This window comes from Ctenocephalides felis, unplaced genomic scaffold (assembly GCF_003426905.1).
Source record: "Ctenocephalides felis isolate EL2017-DRISC unplaced genomic scaffold, ASM342690v1 CF-g0.4_SCAFFOLD_01886, whole genome shotgun sequence".
NCBI classification, from domain to species: Eukaryota; Metazoa; Arthropoda; class Insecta; order Siphonaptera; family Pulicidae; genus Ctenocephalides; species Ctenocephalides felis.
Window position 1 is genome coordinate 121,454,569 of NW_020538040.1, and position 23,733 is coordinate 121,478,301.

General features: G+C 32.9%; 1 protein-coding gene across 1 annotated transcript in view; it reads left to right on the top strand.

Moving 5' to 3' along the window:
• Positions 1–7,257: 7,257 nt before the first annotated feature.
• The window catches only part of LOC113376637 (E3 ubiquitin-protein ligase parkin), a 51,015-nt gene continuing 34,539 nt past the window's right edge, over positions 7,258–23,733 (top strand). Inside the window, exon 1 of the mRNA XM_026616633.1 lies at positions 7,258–7,582. Within this exon, the coding sequence (XP_026472418.1) occupies positions 7,325–7,582 (258 nt within the window). The 5' untranslated portion in view covers positions 7,258–7,324. The remainder of the gene's footprint in view (positions 7,583–23,733) is intronic.

Genomic DNA, 23,733 nt, shown 5'->3' on the forward strand with positions numbered 1-23,733 from the left:
ACACCATCTGACCTAGGGTCACATACGGAAGCGGATGAGGGGACACTGCTCGAAAGAGATGTGTGGATGATCCATATAGCGCACCGTACGTGAAAACTCCCGGCATCAACGTGCCGCACCCACGGGAGCAAGAGGATGCCAATGAAGGAAGAAGGTGCACGGCCGGAGCGGATGTTTTTTTTTTCCCACTCCAATGGTCACAAGCTCTTACAGTAATGGAGGTAGCTGTAGGAGTGATCACCCCTCCACTTCCCAAGGCACCGCGTTCGGAGACGACCTTTTGCTCTGGAGGACTATTTAAATAGCATGGATAACTATGAAAACCCAAAAAAACAAGAGACAGGTGACGTAATTATGGACGTCGAGCACGATGCGGCAAAAGCCGCTATAGTAAAAGGAGGCAAGAAGGTTCCCGGTAATCTTCACCGTGACAGAGTAAACTCTGCACCATCGACTAGATGTCGTCAAACGCCGATGGAGAGACTTGGCTCCAAAATTGACGAGCTAGCGGAGTATGTGAAAGATAGGAACAATGTTCACAGCAGAATAAAGGAGCTAATTAGGTCGATTGATACAGCATATAGCCTGGCATTGAAAGAATATACGGCAACCCCCAAAGCTCTCGCAATGACAGTGCAAACTACACAGACCTCTCCCGAGAAAACTATTAAACCGGGTGTAACTCAGACGCCAATTCCTAAGACCCAGGAGCAAAACACAAACAAAAGGTTGCTATCTTCACTTAGTCCCACCTCTGACGCGGAAACGCATCCGCCTAAAAAATCGGCTGTAGAAAATAACTGGACGAAAGTGGTTCGAAAAAGTTCGAAGAAGAAAGGAGCCCGAGATCCGAAAGAAACCTTGGAGGAAACCGAGAAACCGGAAACCGAAAAAATCGATACAAATGATAGTGCTAAGCACAGAAACAACCATCATAGGACAACTCGGAGGAAACATAGAACCAAGGCTGTTCTGGTTCAACCAGCTGAAGGACGAACGTACGCTGACATCCTTAAGGAGATCAAGGAAAAAGTAAACCCGACAGAGACTGGCGTGGACATAAAGTCCATCAAACAGACAAGAAATGGAGGTGTATTACTGGAAATGAGTCCCAAGTCCGAAGATAGTGCAGCCTTTGCAGCTGCGATAAGGGCAGCAACTGAAAACATAGGAACAGTGAAATCACTGACGCCGCTGACGACGATAGAGATTCTTGACCTTGATGGTGTCTCTACCGAAAATGACGTTCGTAAAGCACTCATTCGGGACTTTACGACAAAACTGGAAATACGACGAGTAAACTTGACCAAAGTCACATCAAGAGGACAACGAGCGGCCTTCTGTGAGATAGACGAGGCTAATGCAATCAAAGCCCTAAATGGGGCCCGCATAAGAATTGGGTGGGTTAACTGTCGCATTCGCCCAGTTGTTAAAGTGGCCCGCTGCTTTAGATGCCTCGGTTTCGGACACCAAACGCATAAATGCGGGGGACCAGACAGAAGCAAGTGTTGCTACAAATGCGGTGGGGAAAATCACAAGTCTGTAGACTGCGCGGAAAAGCCAAAATGCTTTTTATGTACAGTAGAAAAAGAAGATCGAAACAGCGGGAGCCATGTTGCCGGATCCGGTACCTGTAACGCATTCCGTGTAGCACTTGCCGAAGCCACGAGAGAACAGAAATGACGCGATTTCTACAAGGTAATCTGAACAGATGTGCCTTGGCGCAGAATCTACTGCGCCAACGTATCTTTGAAGATAAGATCGATATCTGCCTCATCTGCGAGCAATATATGAATATTCAGAATAAAACATGGTTCGCAGATAAATCTGGCACGGCAGCAATATGGATCACAAACTCAAAGAAGATTACCGTCAATGACTACGGAAGCGGCGAGGGTTTCGTCTGGATCAAGACTCCCACGACCTACTGTGTAAGCGTCTACCTCTCACCAAATGAAGGAATCAGCGTATTTCGCCAGAAAATGGCAAGCATAGAAGACACTCTCGGCAATTTTGACGGAGAAGTCATTGTAGCTGGGGATTTCAACGCGAAATCGGCAGAATGGGGCGCCGAATACTCGGACACTAGAGGAAATGACGTGGCAGACTTTGCTGCAAGATTAGACCTTACTGTGTTAAATACTGGGAGTATTACAACCTTTAGAAGGCCAGGGTATCAGGAATCTATTCTCGACATTACGTTTGCCACTCCAAGGACGGCGAACATGATTAGAGACTGGACTGTATCTGAAGAGTATAGTGGCAGTGATCACCAACATGTGACATTTAGTATTGGATCCGGTCCGACTCGACCAAGCAACTCTTGCAAACGAAGGTGGAATGCCAAGAAGCTCGACCAGGAAGCGTTACGAGCAGCCCTCGAGCAAAACGCATCTACTCTTCAAGCTGATCCAAAACTAAGTACCCGCAGAGAAACGGAAGAAACGGTATTTAAAACTATGAACGCTATTGTTACCTCGTGTAACGCCTCTATGCCACGACCAAAAAATCAGGGTGTGCACTGTCCAGCATATTGGTGGTCATCAGAGATAGCAGAACTACGGAAAAGATGCCACGCATTACGTCGCCGCGCCACAAGAGCTGCAAAACGCTCCCCCTACCAAGATTTGTATACAAACGAGTACAAACAGGCAAAAAAGAGCCTAAATAAAGCCATAAAATCAGCTAAAGCCGGATTGTGGAAGGAAATCTGCAATGACCTTGACAAAGATCTCTGGGGCAAAGCCTATCAAATCGTTACAAAACGACTTGGTAGAGCTTTACCAGAAGCACCGAAATCTCCTGCTCTGATGAATTCTATCGTAGCGGAACTATTCCCTAAACATCCGCCACGGAAAAGGAGACAATACGTGGAAAACAGTGAAACTACGCCCTTCACTGTCAAGGAACTCCAAGATGCGGCAAAAACCATAAAAACTGGCAAAGCACCAGGCCCTGATGGCATCCCAGCCTCAGTGATCAAGTTTGTAGCCTTGGAATTTCCGTATATTCTTCTGAACGTCTACAATGCCTGTCTAGCGACCGGCACCTTTCCTACGGTCTGGAAGCGGCAAAGATTGGTCCTAATAGACAAAGGTAAGGGAACCCCTGTAACGCCATCGTCGTTTCGACCACTCTGCATGTTAGACATCGCCGGCAAACTGCTTGAGAAACTTATTCAATGCAGACTGCGCAACGACATTGAATGCGCCGGAGGTTTTGCTAAGAACCAACACGGATTTCAAAAAGGACGATCGACGATCGGCGCGATTCGGAAGGTAACGGAAACAGCAAGAGAAGCATGGCGTGGTAGTCTTAAAGCTCGTAAAGTGTGTCTCCTTCTCACATTCGACGTTAAAAACGCGTTTAACAGTGCGAATTGGGAGGATATTTTACACGCACTAGAGCATAATTTTGACGTAAAGCCAGAAAATCTAGGACTAATAGACGACTACCTAGATGGGAGAAAGTTGATAGTGGAAACGACGGAAGGTCATCAAGAACACGAGGTTACAGCTGGGGTACCTCAAGGCTCAATTTTAGGAGCCGATTTGTGGAACGCTGTCTACGACGAGCTTCTGGAGATTCCCTTGCCGAAGCAGGTGGAACTCACGGGCTTTGCGGACGACGTCGCAGCCACAATCGTAGTGGACAACATTGAGGAAGCTGAACTACTCGTTCGAGAGACCGTCGACACCATAGAGACCTGGCTTGAGAAACACCACCTAAAACTCGCCAAACAAAAAACGGAGATGGTTGTCTTGACCCGACAAAAATGGTTTCCAAAACCATTTACCGTAGACATAGGAGAGACAACTTTGACGTCGACAAGGGCCTTGCGCTACCTGGGAGTAATGATAGATGAGAAGCTATCCTTCCGTGAGCATCTCGATAGTGCATGCATAAAAGCTAGCAAGACGGTATCCAACTTGTCAAGGATTATGGCTAACTGCATGGGACCACAAACCCGAAAACGACGAGTCCTGCTTGAGGCAGTCCATTCTGTACTGCTTTACGGAACAGAGATATGGGCGGATATCCTCAAGCAAAAGACTTATCGGCGCAAAATAGCGGCAGTGCAAAGAAGAGGAGCTCTGAGAGTTACCTGTGCCTATCGCACAGTCTCAGAAGCAGCCGTGCTGGTAATAGCAGGAGCCACACCGATTGACTTGCTAGCTTTCGAGAGAGTGAAACTCTACGACGCTAAATTAGGTGGTGACGATTCCAGAGAAACAAGGTCGAGAATTAAAAATGAAACGATACAAGAGTGGCAAAATCGGTGGACGTCAGGAGAGACGGGCAGATGGACGGCGCGTCTGATTCCGGACATTAGCGTCTGGCTCTCTCGACAATACGGGGACACAGATTTCTTTCTAACCCAGCTACTGACAGGACATGGACAGTTCAATGCCTATCTTTTTAAGATGGGATTGCATAGCACGCCAATGTGCAAATACTGTCCATATAAAATAGACGACGCTGAGCACACGTTCTTTGAATGTCCTAGGTGGAAGGATTATCGAAACAACGCCGAGCACATTATAGGCACCAGGCTCACCCCCTCAAGTCTTGTGACCTACATGATGAAACAAGAAGAAAACTGGTCAGCTGTAGCAGCTTATGCACAGCATCTTTTGAAGGCTAAAACCGGAGAAAGGGACCAGTAGTCGTAAACAGGCGTCGCAAGGCGCAGCACGGACTGGATTGATGTAATGCTAACGCGGTTCCAATCCAGTCCTCCCCGTACCATCTGCGGGGAGAGGGGAGAGGAGTGTTTTTTTTTAGTGGGTAAAAATCTCCACACGGCCGTCCATCTTTGTCTGCTGTAGGATGGACAGCGGAGTATCAACGATGGCGGTGTCTTATGAAGATTTTTTTTCGCACCTCTATAAAAAAAAAAAAAAAAAAAAAAAAAAAAAAAAAAAAACACATACAAATATACACATCACACAGACACACACCTATATATATATAAAACACCTACATACGAGTATACTCACATACATACAAACCTAGTCAAAATTTGTGAAAATTATTATTTAATAAATTAGTGCAAAAAAGAGTGTTGTTTGTTCATATTTCCAAATTAATATATATATATATATATATATATATATATTAGGGCGGGTCGATTTAAAGGTCACTTAGGCACTTATGATTTTGAAATTTTAACGATCAAAATAATATACTTGTCTCATGAAACCATACATATAAAATGAATTCTGATTTCTCGTGCATTGACCTAAAGATAAGGGTTAAATTTTGAAAAGCCCCGCATGAGGGGTCTCAGGGGGTGAACCGCGGGCATGCGTAAATTGGCCTTCTAAAGTTAATGGGGTCGAACATATATTGGTCCATTTTTTGCACAGATCAAAACAACTTATATAAAGAAGGATGTATTTAAGCAATAAAGGAATAATTGAGGGATGTACTTGAACTGACCTTTTTTGCTGTCCCGCTGTACCTTCGTTGTTGGCTGCGTAGAATCTCAGCTGTTCCGTTCGGTTTTGCTTGTCCTCACCATAGATAAACAAGTATGGGTACACTGGTCCTCACGGTGTTAACACTTGTTGTTTAACTTTTTTTATTTTACCTAATAATTTGATTTATTATTAACTAAATTTTATAATTGGAATACTATTATTCTTTAGAATTTAGTAATTTGATTTGTGATTTTATTAAATTTAATCACTGAATTTTATTCATTTATTTGTCGTATTATTAGATTTAATCATTCTCATTCTATTAATTTGATCTTAATTTAATAATAACTCACTTGAATGTATTAATTTTATTTGTGATTTTATAAACTAATCACTTGAATTATTAAATCACTAATTATTATTTTAGTGGACTGTATGTTGCTGGTTGATTAATTTACTTGAACGTCCAAAAGATCACTTAAAATTATTAACATTAATTATTTGTGTCCTTTGGAAAGTTATAAAAGTCCAAATGATAAATATCAGGTTCGTTTGGACCAAATGTTAAGGCGCGAAGCTTAAAATTTACTTTGACGTCTAACTGGGTGTTTGTCGTTCTACTTCTCCTAACCACTACACTTTTAAAAATTTGTTCTATAATTGAACTACTGATGTGATCGGTGATTATTTAAGTAAAAGGCGACGTTTGATATTAATATATTTATTATATAAATATGGTGAATATAATGGCATCAGATAGTTAGTGTGTCTATGCTGAGCTCTGAACTTATACTAAATAAAAATTATTAAAAATTAAGATTAACAATATTAGCCCCGCTTTTAAGAGGCGGGTTACATTAATTTGTACATCTACAAGGGATGATTTCTTGGACTTAATATATCTGAGAAGGATGATTCCTTGAAATTATCTGAAGGCATTTTGCAGACCCTTAAATAAAATCATCAACGCGGATATAGACAGTCTAGACAAATAAATTACATCAAAATTAAAAATATCTTAGGTTATTAATGCATTTAGTACTTGAACTGTGAACGACATGCATAGTCCGGCGACACTCTAGTCTGGCGTAACAGACGACCATTACAAAAAATAGTTCGTTTTACACTATTGGGACATGTTAACGATCATATTTTACGAATTCTTAACAACTACTGCTAAAGATTATAACAGTACTGACTTCAAATAATGCACCTATTCTGACAAACATTGTATTTTGACATTCAATCATTTGTCGTCAACAACATTTAAAAAGTTTCCAACAATTATATTGCATAATAGTATGGGACTGATAAAAAAAACGTTAAAAAAAATCATCATGGTATTCTATTGTACATCATACTTAGGGTTGATATAATTAATATGAAAGGTTTTAAATGTAGCAGTATTTGGCTTCCTGCATAATTATACCTAATCAAGCTAATTTTAGTAACCCTAAATTTATTGCCCCTGGAATATATTATTCATTTTTTGTCTTGTGCTAAAACTTTGACAGCAATGTCAAAAAGAGAATTTGAGGTTACGTTACGACAGCTGCGACCAGCTGCGACACTTATTTTGACAGCAGCCATGCCAAAAAAGTTTAGAGAAAAAATAAAAAATAGAACTAATTAAAACTAACTTATAAGGAAGTAACTTAGTGTAAAACTGTAAACTGAAAACAATAATAATAAGTTACAACAACACTGCTGTTATAAAAAAAAAATATTTTTTTTAATTTTCAAAACCAGCATATACATACACATCATATACACGTGCTCAATGTGCTTCATGCGTTTGCTGTTGGTCACCCCGAGTTTCGCTTATAGCTTCGCATAGCAATGATACTTGACAAAACTGAAAGTTTATACATCATAACATAACCTTCAAAATTCTTTGTAGGATGAGTTTTTTTATAAATTTTCTGAAAAGATTTCTACACAATATGCTACAACTACTCTCTTTTGGTAGAAAGACTATTGCTAATTCCCTCAGTATTTATGTGAAAACCAATACGGGAAATACAATTTCGGTGGATTTGGATCCGAAATGGGATATAAAAAATGTTAAAGAGTTTGTAGCCCCCCAATTAGGATTGCAACCAGAAGAATTAAAAATTATATTTGCCGGAAAAGAACTTGGCGACTCTATAGTAATTGAGGTATTGATTATAATTATTTGTGTTTGGTAAATTTCACAAAATTTGTGTTGTCTCATGCTGTGCATTTTTAGCAAATTGTCCATATATATATATATATATATATATATATATATATATATATATATATATATATATACACCTAAGTCTGTTTTTACACGGTCTTTTTGTACACGGTTTTGATATAACACGGTTTGAAAATTGAATATTTTTAATTTTTTTACTCGAATTTATTCCATTTAGCACGATTTGAAATTTTATGTACTTAAATTTTTTTTGTCAAATTAAATTTTTGCAAAGTATGTTCATATCACAAAAAAGTATTTATGAAAGAAAAAAGTCTGAAACCATCGATAGTATCGATAGTTTGCGAACACTAGCTTAAAGATTTAAGTGAATTCCCCTTTAGCGCGTACAAACAATTTTTACTGGTCAAAGCAAATGTGAATAGCACTAATTTAATTCTTGTTCTTAAAAATTCCTGTTTTTCACCAATTTTAATAGGTTTTAGAGATTAGGAACAAATCACCCATTTTTGTATAAGACCAATGTCTTTTTTTACACGTTTTTTTTTTACACGGCTTCTTCTGGAACCAATCTCCGTGTAAAAACAGACTTAGGTGTATATATATATATATATATATATATATATGAGTGAGTTCTTAAGGGCGATACATCAAACAAAGAAAAGGCAAAGATTTATAAAATAATCTTTACTTCCAAACGTTTCGACATTCAATTCAATGTCATCATCAGTGGATATTGAACATAGTATTTTATATCTAAAAATGTGTACACATCACAGAATTTTGCACTAACATTGATACAACTAACCAGTCGATAATCATGAATTTTTTTAGTAAGAAAAATAATGAGAGTTTTGTTTTGCAAAACTGTGGAAAAAAATTTTTAGGTATTTTTGCACAGGCCAGAGGCTATGTTATCTCTACATATCCCGAGGCAAAAGTGAACTCACTCATATATTTCAACATCAAAATTAACTACTAAATCATATATATATATATATATATATATATATATATATATAATAATTTAAATATTTATATTAGTTGCATTTCTGACATTATTTTGGTATTTTGGTCTGTAATCTATTTTCTACTGGGCATCAAAATCATCAAATAAATATCGCTAATATGTTTGAATGCGTTTAATTTAAAATTATTTTGTAACTATATATTTTTTACATTTTTCAATATTGTTTGCTTAAATTTCAAAATGTATATATGTTATATATATATATATATATATATATATATATATATATTATATACATATATTCGATTACACTACTAATACAGTAGAATCTCTTAATATGACTCGACATATATTAACCCATCGTTTTTTATGTAATTACACTATGAAAATTGGTTTGCATATAAAATTCTGTATAAAAAAGATGGATATTATAACTGTTCTTACAGTGATATGCCGCTTATTAACAAACTATTTGACATCTGTGTTGTCAAATATTCGAAGACAATTTTTTGATGATGAGATATTTTGTGCTGAAAGGGTTAAACTGTTTTACAAGTAAAGGTCAAACAAAACTTTAACAGGTTGAAATTTTAGTGTGAACAAGTGGTTTAAGATAAAATTAATATTATGCAGATAATGAGTGGTACGGAGAAAGTAAAACTGCTTATTATTTGAGAGTCACGAAAACCCTGATGTTTTAGCTAAACTATCCATGATTGGTTGTATTGATGTCAATGAAGAAACCAAATACTGATTGTGTATACCTAGGTATGCATCTAGACCGCAAACTAACACCACATCACAACAAAAATCAAATTAATCAAATCCAGAGTTAGAGAACTTTATAGGCTTAAAGGACATAATTCAAAATTAGCACATAAAAACAAAATCTTGACTTTAAAATGAAAATAATTTTTATCTGGTCATATGGAATACAACCTTTGGGGCTGGTCTAGCCCCAAAACTACTCAGATTGATGACAGGTGCATCCTGGTACGTGAGCAAAAATCTCTACATGATGATCTCAATATGCTACATATTAAAGACTTTATAAAAACATGATCCACCAATCATCATTACAAATTAGAAAATTACCCTATTTCTATTCACTCATTGGTCCGCTGTTCTTTACACCAGAATTAAGAACACTTAAAATCTTATGGCCTATTGTATTTATAATTATATATAATTAATGTAAATTAAAATAACTCATAGAATGTAATAAATGTTGTGATTGTTATTAAGAAATTAAAAAAATTAAAAAAAAAAACGAAAACAAGGTAACAATGCCAAGTATGTCCTCCCATGATCACTAATTGATTGTTATTTTAACCAATAGCTTCAATACTGGAACCCTTGCTCCCAATAACGATTGCAATGAGGTCAGAAACGAACAAGCCATAAATATATTCTATTTAAACAAGGATCGTTTAACGCCATTCACATAGGATACACTTGATATATGGTTTTTAATCTTGGAGTCTGAGCTCCAGATCTCCAAAATCAGATCAGATGATATTAAACAGAACAGTTTTTCGAGCCTTAGATGCTAATACCCTCTGGCTTATGGCGGATGACAGAAAACCATCCCAGCACCTACGAGAAATAAAATAAATAAAATAAGAGATTTTGGCAAAAGAGGCATAAGCCAAGATATTATTCTTATGCTCTGGACTGAACGTCCCCCACTGCACATAAGACCTCACATAGTTATAATAAATAATTTACTAACACACAAGTTTTATAATAAATAAATAAATTTTCAATAGATTTTGGATCAATCATTTCAATCCTTCCAGCTAAGAAGTTTGCATTGCCCATATGGGCAATTGTATATGGTACCCAAGAAAAATGGTACATACAGAATGTGTGGAGACTACAGGAAACTTAATGTGTACACAACCCCTGATAGATATTCCTCATCTTTTATTCATGCATTCATTTTCCAACTCTGCATGATAAAACTATTTTCTTTACCATAGATTTGGCGAAGGCTTATCACCAGGTACATATGCATAAAGATGATATACAGAAAACAGCAAAAATCACTACCTGGCGATTATTTGAATACACATGCATGCTGTTTAGTCTGAAAAATGCAACTCAAACCTTCCAAAAGTACATAAATTTTATTTTCAAAGATTTTAGTTTTGTTTTATTACCTATATTGATGTGATCCTGATTAAGTGTAAAGATATTGTTGACCATAATCTACATCTGAAAATGGTATTTGAAGAACTTTAAGAATATTCTTTATTAGTTAAAGTTGATAAATGTTTCTTGGGAAAACTCGAAGTCAATTTTCTTGATTTTAAAATATACAGCCGTTTTAGCAAACATTTGCCTAATTACTGACACATCCACATCTGTTATTGGGAGTAACATTGGAGCAAGAAGATGAAGCAACTTGGCACCCAATCAGACTTTTCTCAAGATTCTTAATTGCAACTAGTGTTAGAAGTATCGATACCGAGTATTTAAAATAGAATCGAAACAAAATATCGATACCAAAAAAGAATCGTGGCAAAAGTATCGGAACTACTCAGTCATCAAATATAAGTACAAGAAAGATCTCAAACCCTCTACAGATTGAATTATAATATTATGATAAGTTCTATTGCCTGTATTTGATGCTGTTAAATCAGCATCATTTTCAATATTTTGAGAAGTTTAAAACAATAATTTTTCGAAACTTCCAAATTCGATTTATATCAAAAAGAAAAATGCTCATTAATTAAAAAATAGTATCGTTTTCTGACGAAAGTATTCATTTATAATAATAGTGTCGGCTAATTTATATAAAAAAGAATAATACTCAATAATTAAAAAATAGTATTGTTTTGTGACGACAGTATTCATTTATGAATTTAGTATCGGCTAATTTATATCAAAAAGAAAAATACTCAACAATTATGAAATGGTATCGTTTTGTGACGAAAGTATTCATTTATAACAATAGTGTCGGCTAATTTATATCAAAAAGAAAAATACTCATTAATTATAAAATAGTATCGTTTTGTGACGAAAGTATTCATTTATGAATTTAGTATAGGCTAATTTATATCAAAAAGAAAAATACTCATTAATTAAAAAATAGTATAATATTATAAAAAATAGTATTATATTATTTTATGAAGTTGCAAAAGTATCATTGTTTTGAATTAAATTGTGATTCACCAGAAATATTTGACGATTAAAAATAATTACCTATCTACGAAAGTGACGACTTTCAATAGAAGTATTCAATGGTTTTATTGAACGACATTAATTTAGAATTGAAAATATAACTTTAATAGAAATACTTAATGAATATAAATTAGTACTTATTTTCAACAAAAGTATCAAATTTTGAATATAGAAACGAAAATAGAATAATTTTAATAGAAATACTCAATGACTATAAATTAGTATTTATTTTTTTATAAAAAAGTAGCGACTTTTAAATAAAATTACGTTATAATGTTTTGAAATAGTTATTGCACATTTTTTTATTCAAATTAATTACAAAAAATATACAATTATAATCAGAATAAAAACTATATAAAAAAATTTAACACCGCGTATAATATATAATGAAGGCTTACAAAACTAATAAATATTGAGAATAGACAGAGAAACAAAATAAAATTTAACATTACCATAATTAAATTTATTATCATTAAATACGCAATATAAAAAATAAATTTTATAATATTGTAGGGTATGGTATCTTTCGAAGCATTCAACCTAGATGTAAACTAGGCTTTTATTCAATCGCGTTAGTTATAATACTTATTATGAATGATATTTGAAACTAACAATAGGCATAAGAAATAATTGTGTTAAGAAATCTTTAGAATTATTTTACTATCATCCTATTACATATAATAGTTGTATGTTAAAAATTAAATTTAAATGGAAAATTCATATTAAATTTCGGCTTTAAAAATTAGAATCGGAAATGGAATGTTTTAATAAATTATTTAACCAAAGTTGGTTGCGTGACCAGATTAACAAGATTTTTGCATACAATATACAAAATTTATTATCGTTGATAAACATATGTTCTCAGGGGTAACAGAAATTATATTATCGAAATACGTAATCTTAAACTCTAATTCTTTTATTTATTGTTAATCAGTGGCTTCGAACTGGGGGCATTCATAAACATTTTCTTTAACAAAAACCATATCGCACTCGACTTATCGCTTGTTTCGTTCGTTATCTATGAAGAGCGGTGCCGCCGTGATAAAAGAGAATGAGTGGTGGTCATAAAATGCGGTCGAACATTTGGTGGGGTCAAAAAATATAGCCGATACTTTTTGAGTAGAGTCGGCGCAAAGTATCGATACCGCCAAAAGAAACGGCCTGAAGTATCGATTCCAAAAGTACTCAGTAACGAAGTCAAAGTATCGATACTTACTTAGTATCGATACTATCGTTCTAACACTAACTGCGACTGAGAAAAACTGTTTTTTTTGCGAACAAAAATTGATTTTTTTTAAACAAATCTATAAATACATATATTATACATATTTTTATATTTAATTTTTATAATTAAAGTACTTCTCATAGGCCTATAATATTTTATAAGGTTCGGTTTCACTATCAACTCTATCACCATGCGAAGTTTCATCAAAATTCCAGAAGAGTAAACCTAAGGGTTTCCCTGTTAGATCAAGTATTTTGAATACCTACTTGAAGGGTGACATTTCACCATAAAAACTGATCATAAACTTATTACATACACTTTTATGCAAAAATTAAAAGAGGCGTGACTGGCAACAAAAGCAACTAGAATACTTCTCTCAATTTTAGATCTAATTTATTACAAAGGAGAAGATACAATAGTTCTCAAAACCCTCACTGGAATCAACTCAATCCAAATGCTGACAAAACCCTTTTCTGAAAATATTGCAACACATCAAGAATTGGATGTTAAGTTACAGAACCTAATTGCTAAAGAAAACACGTCACTTGATCTGCACAAGCTAACTTTAGATTCCCATTCTATATATTGCAATGTCAAATCTAATTTATTAAGCCTTATATTTCGCAAAGTCTCCGCAGAATCGCATTTAACATAATTCACGGAATTACTCATCCAAGTGTCAAAACAACTAAAGAATTATGGAGAAGGTATGCCTGGCCCGGTATCAATAAATGTTACTATCTTGATTTGAGAATGTATTTTATATCAAAGGCAAACATAATCATCTTTCTCCTATTCACATTCTAATTTTTGAGTTCATGACGAATACAATTGAGGCCAAAAAAATCAGGACTACAGCTTACCATCCTCAATGCAATGGAATTATTGAACGATATTATAGAACTTTAAAAACAGCTCTCATATCAACATGGTGTCCTAGGTATAACATTTTGTTCTCTTCAAATTGCACCACCTGCAAAAATAATTTATGGAACCACTTTAAGGCTTGCTAAGCACCATACAAAGGTTCCTACAAATTTATTAATAGATCTATCGATAAAATATTTAAGCTACTAATAGATTTAAAAGTGAAAAATACTTCTCAACAGGCAGACTGAAACCAGCATTCATTACTCAAGAAAATGAAGAAAAAATCAAATAAAATTCCAATCTTACACAAGCTAATAAAAGAGTTTCCTTTACAATTTGATTTATATTTCTTTATATTAATATTATATTCCTAATTATTATTTATCACAATTTAACGAGTAATATTTTCAATAAAGATTTTCATGAAATCAAGTTTGTCAGTTCAAAACAATAAATAACTCATATATTTTTAGCTACATAAAATGTACATACATACATACATACATATATATATATATATATATATATATATATATATATATATATAAATGGATCTCGGTATTACGTTAGGCATGGTAAGGCTCTAAAATGGCTGAACGGATTTGGCCAATTTTTAGTTTCGAAATATTCGTGCTAATCCAGAACTTGTGGAAAAGGTGAGATATTATTTCAAAACCGCGTATAAAGTTCACATTTTTAATATATTTTTTTTAACGATAACCGCTTGGAAACCGCTGGGTTAGTCGGATGGTTCGTGAGCTCTTAGAATATAATTCGCTTTACAAAAATAATTCTACTTCAGTGTGTTTTTCAATATAAAATAATGTCAATGTATAACGATATTCAGAAAAACTATTAAATAGATTAGTGAACATCACTAAACAATGAATTAGGCCAGACCATCATCAGTGACTATTGTATAATGGTATTGGAGCATTTGAAGATCGAAATCGGAAAAACAAGGAAAACGAGAAAAAAAGTTCCGATTTACTAGAACAACGCACGAAGTAACAAATCCGTGAAAACAGTGACAAAAACACGAAATAGACTACTAATTGGTTTCAACCTCACTATATCCTCTAGATCTGTTTTCCAGCGACTGTTTTCAGATTTCAGAAAGATTCTCGCTAGAAAGGAATTCTTGCCGAATTTGAAATTTTTAAAACAATGTTTACATATTGGCAACGCAAAGGTCACCATCGATAAAACTATATGCGTCGACGTATCGTTCGTTTTTCACATAATCTGATTCGCAGGTTTATCCCATTGTACAAATATTTTCCTATGTGCACACTGTAAATTGTTCATAAAAGGCTTGCAGAAAAAGCAAAAATATTAAAATCTGAAGGTTTATTAGTTTTTGAGAAGGAACTGGGTACCATACAAATCTATGGCAAAGTTGTAAATTTTACAATGAAATTTTTGAAATTTTCCTCGATACACGGTAGGCATGCCACAACAATTCAAAATTGAGTGTTCGGATTTTGATTCGTAATTCAAAAATTAACGCATTAATAAATTGCGCGATTGTGATATATATATAAAAACTTTGAATATCTAAATGTACCAATTTAATTTATATAAATAGCCGTTTTATAATAGTCTAGTACTTGCAAAGAATATTAATATGGCCAGGAATTATATGAGGCATGCGTCACAGTGGGTAAATCATCCATTTAATTTGTGTTACCTGCTTCTTTCACTTATATGCTACACACTTCTACATTCACAATCAGTTATTTTCTAGGATTGTTTTTTATGGCTAAACAACTTTTGACGTTCCAGCTAGTATATTTATATACACGCACACACACACACACATATATATATATATATATATATATATATATACATGGTCTGTTCAAAAAGTACCCGGAATTACTAATAATTAAATTTCGCGGGTCTGGAGTGTCTGATTGTCAAAATTTTTTTTTATTGTGTTGGTATACATGCCCCTAAAGTATGATGAAATTTTCAGCTATATTCACTGTTTACTTTGTCTGTGGTAGTCGCTAAGGTTCGACGTGTTCTTCTGAGCTCGGCGATTTTTACAATGGAAGAATTGAAAAAGTCAAAGAATTTGTATTAAATTTTGCGTAAAAAATGAAATAAAGTGTTGCAAAGTGCAAAAATTCACCAGATATGGCTCCGTATGACTTTTTCCTATTCCCAAAGTTGAAGAGACCCATGAAAGGACGGCGGTTTTCCTCGATTGAAGAAAATCGCCGAGAGTGCTCAAGGACATATCAAAAAGTGAATATCAAGGGTGCTTCGAAAATTGGAAAAAACGCTGGCATAAGTGTATTATATCTGGGGGGGACTACTTTGAAGGGAACCACATTAATGTAGACGAATAAATAAATATTTTTTTGAAAAAACGAAAATTACGAAAACTTTTTGAACAGACCTCGTATATACAGTGGTGCCGTCGTTCCGGCAAATTATTTTTGGGCCGGAACGCGTTAAAAGAAATTAAAAAAAATTCGCTACACACAGAAAATCATTTTATAAGTGAATTTTATAATTTAACTAATTTTTATTAAATGTTTCTATTATATGTGATAAACATACATATATATGCGAAAAATGGATTTTGTAATGATTTTTGTTTTCCGGTACAAACATGAGAACCGTTTTTTTTAATTTTAGCGTTCCTATAAAAAAAATATTAGCACAACGCCACTGCATATATATATATATATATATATATATATATATATATTAATAAAGTCTAATAATCGGGCATAACATCAATAAAAAACATGAATTTCTTTCAAAAATTTATTTTAAATCCATACGTTTCGGCTATAATCCTAGCCTTCATTCAGTGGAAACTAAAAATAAAATTAAAAACTAAAACAATTGAATTGGAGTGAAAAGAAAAAATAAAATAGTAATTAGTACTTACAATTAGTAGATCTTAGTGTTAAATTGGAAAATTTTAATAATCCATGGTATTAGGATATGGTAATGCACTACACTATGTATTATAAACATTAACTTGAAATTACACAATATTTTCACAAAATACTGATTTGAAAAAATCACAAATGGATAGTGTGTTATTCGTAGACTGGTTGAAGATGTAATGGAGAAAGACATTTTTTAAAAAATATTTTTACCAAGATTCTAACATGTGTGGAACGAATTGCGAATCCTTTGCACGAACGCTTTTATTGTTTTGTAAGAAATTTGGAAATGTTATCTAAATAGAAGAGATTTGTGTCGCACAGCGTGTTGAGTTCATTCCGTTTATTTATTGTCTTATTGTTATAAATAGTTAAAAAAGATCCCTCTATAATTCTTCGTTTAAATAAATTTTGTTCGAATTGTAGTATAGTCGGATTAGAAAAGTCCATATTGTGTTTTAAAGTGTATATATGGTCTGCAAGTACAGTTTTGAATTGTTTTGGGTTTTTTGAATTGTTTTTATGTTGTTGTAACCGTTTATTGAGGTTCTGGCTAGTTTCTCCTATGTAAATTAAATTACAGTCTAAACAATTTATTTGATAGACGAGATTTCTGAGTCGTTCAATATTAAATGGGGTTTTTGTCTTGGTAAAAATAGTGCTAGTAGTTGTACTAAAATTGGTTACAAGTCGAAGTCCAGATTTATGAAAAAGTTTTTTCCAAGGAACATACAATTCTTTAATGTATGGCAAACATATTACACCAGAATGAGTTTCTGAGTCAGGTAAATCGTTGTGTACTGTGCAATTGTCCATTTTATTCAAAAGGTACGTTCGTCTGTTACTAGTTACGGAATTTATAAGTTTTAGGGGATAAGAGTTATCTGTTAGAATTTTTGTAATTAATTTGATGTTGTTGTCCCAAAATGTTTTGTCCGATAGAAGTATTGCGTGGTCAGTTAGATTTATTATAGTACCTATTTTCATTTTGAGTGGATGATAAGAAAAGTAATTAAGGTAGCGTCCAGAGTTAGTTGGTTTTTGGTACCAATTTGTTATTAGTTTGTTATCTGTAGTACGTATAAGTTTTATGTCTAAAAAACTTATCGAGTTCATTGTCTCCAATTCCACTGTAAATTTTAATTTTTTATTGACGTTGTTAAATTGATCAATTATCATAGTGACATCATCACTAGGGATACAAGTGATAATGTCATCTACATAACGGTAATAAAAAATATGTTTATTGTAATTTTTAAAAATTGTATTTTCGAGAAGTTGTAAGGATACATCTGCTAAAGATGGACTTGCTGGGGACCCCATTGGCGCCCCAAAAATTTGATAATAGAAAGAGCCATTGAATTCAAAATAAGTATTAGAGACAATGAACTTAACAGTTTCCCTGAACCAGTGCAACGATAAAGAAGTCAACGGAGAAATTTCATTCTATCGGATTGTTATTGCGTCTAAAATAAGGTCTAGGGGTACATTAGTAAAAAGTGAGACTACGTCTAAGCTAATTAGTTTGTAGTTGTCTGGTATATAATTTATCTTGTGTTTTAAGTCAGTAACGAGTTCATAAGAATTTTTTATGTAGTGTGGTGATTGTTTTGTTATTGTAGTTAAAATGTTACTTATGTATTTTGAGAGTTTATATAGGGGGGTATTAATGTCCGAAACTATTGGTCTAAAAGGTAAATTATTTTTGTGGACTTTGGGAAGGCCATAAAGTCTGGGAAAATATGGGTGTAAATTTTTCAGGTCAGAAGTTATCTCTTTTGTTAGTTGTTTGTTTGTTGTAAGTTTGTCTGAAAATTTATGGCACGTGCGGTTTATATAGTCAGTTGGATCGTTATTGGTAATTTTGTAAGTATTAGTGTCAAGTAATAATTCAGATATTTTATTTATATAGTCTTGTTTGTCTATGATAACAGTGATGTTGCCTTTATCCGCTTTAGTGACCACTATATCTGGATGATTTTTGAGAAATATTTTGCATGCTTTAAGGTCTCTAAGAATATTATCGTAAGTTGTATTTTTAGTATTAAAGGAATTAATATGTTGGATAAATTTTTTACAAAAAAGATTTCTAGTGTGAATTTTAGTTTTCGGATCTTTAATTTGTTGTAAACCATATTCTAAATTACTAAGCAATTTAATAAAGTTAAAATTACGACAAGTAGCAGGAACTGAAAAATTGGGTCCTAAAGCGAATATGTACAATAGTCTGTCTGGTATGTCGATAGAAGAATAATTTTTTAACCACTTATCAATAATATTTTTATCTAAAATTATTTTGTTATTTTCTAATTTATTTTGTAATAGTTTATTAAATTTGTTAGTATACGAAAGTTTCAAACTGTGATTGAAAAAATCACATAAATGCCATAATTTTTAGACAAACTTACAACAAACAAACAACTAACAAAAGAGATAACTTCTGACCTGAAAAATTTACACCCATATTTTCCCAGACTTTATGGCCTTCCCAAAGTCCACAACAATAATTTACCTTTTAGACCAATAGTTTCGGACATTAATATCCCCCTATATAAACTCTCAAAATACATAAGTAACATTTTAACTACAATAACAAAACAATCACCACACTACATAAAAAATTCTTATGAACTCGTTACTGACTTAAAACACAAGATAAATTATATACCAGACAACTACAAACTAATTAGCTTAGACGTAGTCTCACTTTTTACTAATGTACCCCTAGACCTTATTTTAGACGCAATAACAATCCGATGGAATGAAATTTCTCCGTTGACTTCTTTATCGTTGCACTGGTTCAGGGAAACTGTTAAGTTCATTGTCTCTAATACTTATTTTGAATTCAATGGCTCTTTCTATTATCAAATTTTTGGGGTCATCTTTAGCAGAAATATCCTTACAACTTCTCGAAAATACAATTTTTAAAAATTACAATAAACATATTTTTTATTACCGTTATGTAGATGACATTATCACTTGTATCCCTAGTGATGATGTCACTATGATAATTGATCAATGTAACAACGTCAATAAAAAATTAAAATTTACAGTGGAATTGGAGACAATGAACTCGATAAGTTTCTTAGACATAAAACTTATACGTACTACAGATAACAAACTAATAACAAATTGGTACCAAAAACCAACTAACTCTGGACGCTACCTTAATTACTTTTCTTATCATCCACTCAAAATGAAAATAGGTACTATAATAAATCTAACTGACCACGCAATACTTCTATCGGACAAAACATTTTGGGACAACAACATCAAATTAATTACAAAAATTCTAACAGATAACTCTTATCCCCTAAAACTTATAAATTCCGTAACTAGTAACAGACGAACGTACCTTTTGAATAAAATGGACAATTGCACAGTACACAACGATTTACCTGACTCAGAAACTCATTCTGGTGTAATATGTTTGCCATACATTAAAGAATTGTATGTTCCTTGGAAAAAACTTTTTTATAAATCTGGACTCCGACTTGTAACCAATTTTAGTACAACTACTAGCACTATTTTTACCAAGACAAAAACCCCATTTAATATTGAACGACTCAGAAATCTCGTCTATCAAATAAATTGTTTAGACTGTAATTTAATTTACATAGGAGAAACTAGCGAGAACCTCAATAAACGGTTACAACATAAAAACAATTCAAAAAACCCCAAACAATTCAAAACTGTACTTGCAGACCATATATACACTTTAAAACACAATATGGACTTTTCTAATCCGACTATACTACAATTCGAACAAATTCGAACAAAAACAAGAAGAGGGATCTTTTTTAACTATTTATAACAATAAGACAATAAATAAACGGAATGAACTCAACACGCTGTGCGACACAAATCTCTTCTATTTAGATAACATTTCCATATTTCTTACAAAACAATAAAAGCGTTCGTGCAAAGGATTCGCAATTCGTTCCACACATGTTAGAATCTTGGTAAAAATATTTTTTAAAAAATGTCTTTCTCCATTACATCTTCAACCAGTCTACGAATAACACACTATCTATTTGTGATTTTTTCAAATCAGTATTTTGTGAAAATATTGTGTAATTTCAAGTTAATGTTTATAATACATAGTGTAGTGCATTACCATATCCTAATACCATGGATTATTAAAATTTTCCAATTTAACACTAAGATCTACTAATTGTAAGTACTAATTACTATTTTATTTTTTATTTTCACTCCAATTCAATTGTTTTAGTTTTTAATTTTATTTTTAGTTTCCACTGAATGAAGGCTAGGATTATAGCCGAAACGTATGGATTTAAAATAAATTTTTGAAAGAAATTTATGTTTTTTATTGATGTTATGCCCGATTATTAGACTTTGTTAATATATATGTCAACATCAAATTCAGAATCATACAATATATATATATATATATATATATATAAGCGAGAGGTTTTTCTTCAGATGGTGAAATAATATAATAAAATTGTTTCTTGGGCATCCATCCAGTAATTAAAAAACAGTTTTAATGAAAAATGTTTTTATTTATAGAGAACATACGTTTCGGGTCTGGATTTGACCCATCTTCAGTGCTACAATTAAATAATTCAGGGTTACAAATTAAAAACAATATAAAAAAATACATAATTAACAGACAAAAATAAGTAAAACAGTGTATATGAAAAGTATATATGAAAAACAACCATAAAATAAACAATGTAAAGAAACTCACCATACAAATAAACTTTGAAAAACAACACAAAAACATAAAATTGCACGAAAAATAAATAAAAGTGAAATAAAAAACATTTTCCATTGCTATGGACCTACCAAACTCATTTTATTTAAAACTATTTCAAACCTTTTCTCAAAACTGGCTATCGTCACCAACAAAAGAACTTTTTTACTTCGTTGTCGTAAAGAAAAACTCCTACCAAAATCCTTTGATTTCAAATTAACAAACTTTGATCATCTAAATTCCAATTATTTTAAAAATAAAAAGCTTTCTTTCTCCTTTATGTTGCTGAATCTAGAAATCAAACATTGCATTACCTCTATTGATAACATAAATAAATCTCTAAATTACAACATCCAATCCTTATTTTCCACTATTAATAATCACATTGACATTAACAATTTTTTAGATTTCGAAAACTCTAGATTCAATAATTCTTTTAATATGTCAAAAAAATCCTTCATTAAAAAATTCAATACCCTTTATTCGAAAAAGTCTAACGAATCCAAATTAAATATAAACCCTGATATCATCAATAAATGGGTTAAAAACATTTCATTTCAGATTTAGACATCCCATCCAATGTTTTGAATATTTTAGCATTAGGTCCCAAATTTTCCATTCCACAACAGAAAAAATCGTTTAATTTTGTCAAAACACTTAGCTCTTTAGAATATAGTTTACGTAATTTAAAAGATATCAATGAAAAAAACCGCATTAAATCTATTTTTTGCAACCAACTTAATTCATTTTTCAAATTTGACATTTTTAACTTTCATCAACATAAAGAATTACTCAAAGATATCCACCTTTGCAAATCCTTTATCAAACAACACCCAGAAATTGTTGTTACCAGGGCAGATAAGGGTAACATGACGGTTATCATGAACAAAGATGACTATATTTCCAAATCCATGTCCCTCCTAGCTGATATAAACACTTACGAGCCTATAAATTCAGATCCCACCGACCTTATAAATCGGAATACTTTGAAATTCATTGATTCACTCATAGAAAACCAACAAATTCCCAAACCTCTCTCTCTACAATTAAAAACTTACAATCCCATTTCCCCAAAACTTTATTGTCTTCCCAAAATCCACAAAGATGGCTTTCCCCTTCGACCAATAGTTGCTGACTTAAATTCCCCTCTTTGCAAATTATCCAAATTTATTAGTTCAATTTTGTCCAATATCACTCATAATTCTCCCCATTTTGTCAAAAATTCTTTTGAACTCATTCCCGAACTTAACTCCCTCAATGTACCATCTGATTTTTCCTTTATAAGTTTAGATGTTGTTTCCCTCTTTACTAACATTTCACCTGACCTTATCCTCTCTGCCATAGACCATAAATGGGCTGATATCAGCAAACACACAGATTTCAATTTTTCTTGGTTCCTGAAATGTATTAAATTCATTATTTCCAATACTTATTTTTCGTTCAACGACTCCTTTTTTAAACAAAAATTTGGCACCCCAATGGGTTCCAGTTTGAGTGCCCCTCTTGCTGAACTTTGTATGCAGTTCCTAGAGAACTCTACTCTTAATACCTTGTCATATGTACCTCTTTTTTACAAACGTTACGTTGACGACATTTTAACTTGCATTCCTACTTATAACATAACCAATTTCCTAAATTCTTTTAATAATTTTGACTCACACCTTAGTTTTACCTTAGAGACTCAATTAACAACTCCATTAATTTTTTAGATATTACTCTTTTCATAAATAACAACTCTATCACTACATGTTGGTATCAAAAATCCACTTGGTCTGGACGCTATTTAAACTACCATTCCTATCACCCCAAATCTACCAAGATTGCATCCATCATCAACTTACTAGATCATGCCATCCTTCTTTCTCATCCATCACATTGGGAAAAAAATATTAATTTGATATATTCTACCCTTCAAAATAATTCCTATCCACTACAACTTTTACGCTCAGTAATAAATAATAGATTACCCTTTCTTCGTAATAAATTCCGTACAGCTTCCTCATTTACCTCCCAATCACAACAAAATAGTATCATTTCACAAAACCTTGTGAAGCCTCCTGAAAATTCACTATCTCTCAATTCCTTCATCTCATTACCGTACATTGACTGCCTTTTCCACTCATGGAAAAAACTTTTTTCATCCGTTGGTCTGAAGCTAGTGTGTTCGACTGGACACACTCTCTCAGACTTATACACTAATTTAAAAACTCCTATCCCTATTTCCCGCACTTCAAACATCGTATATGTCATT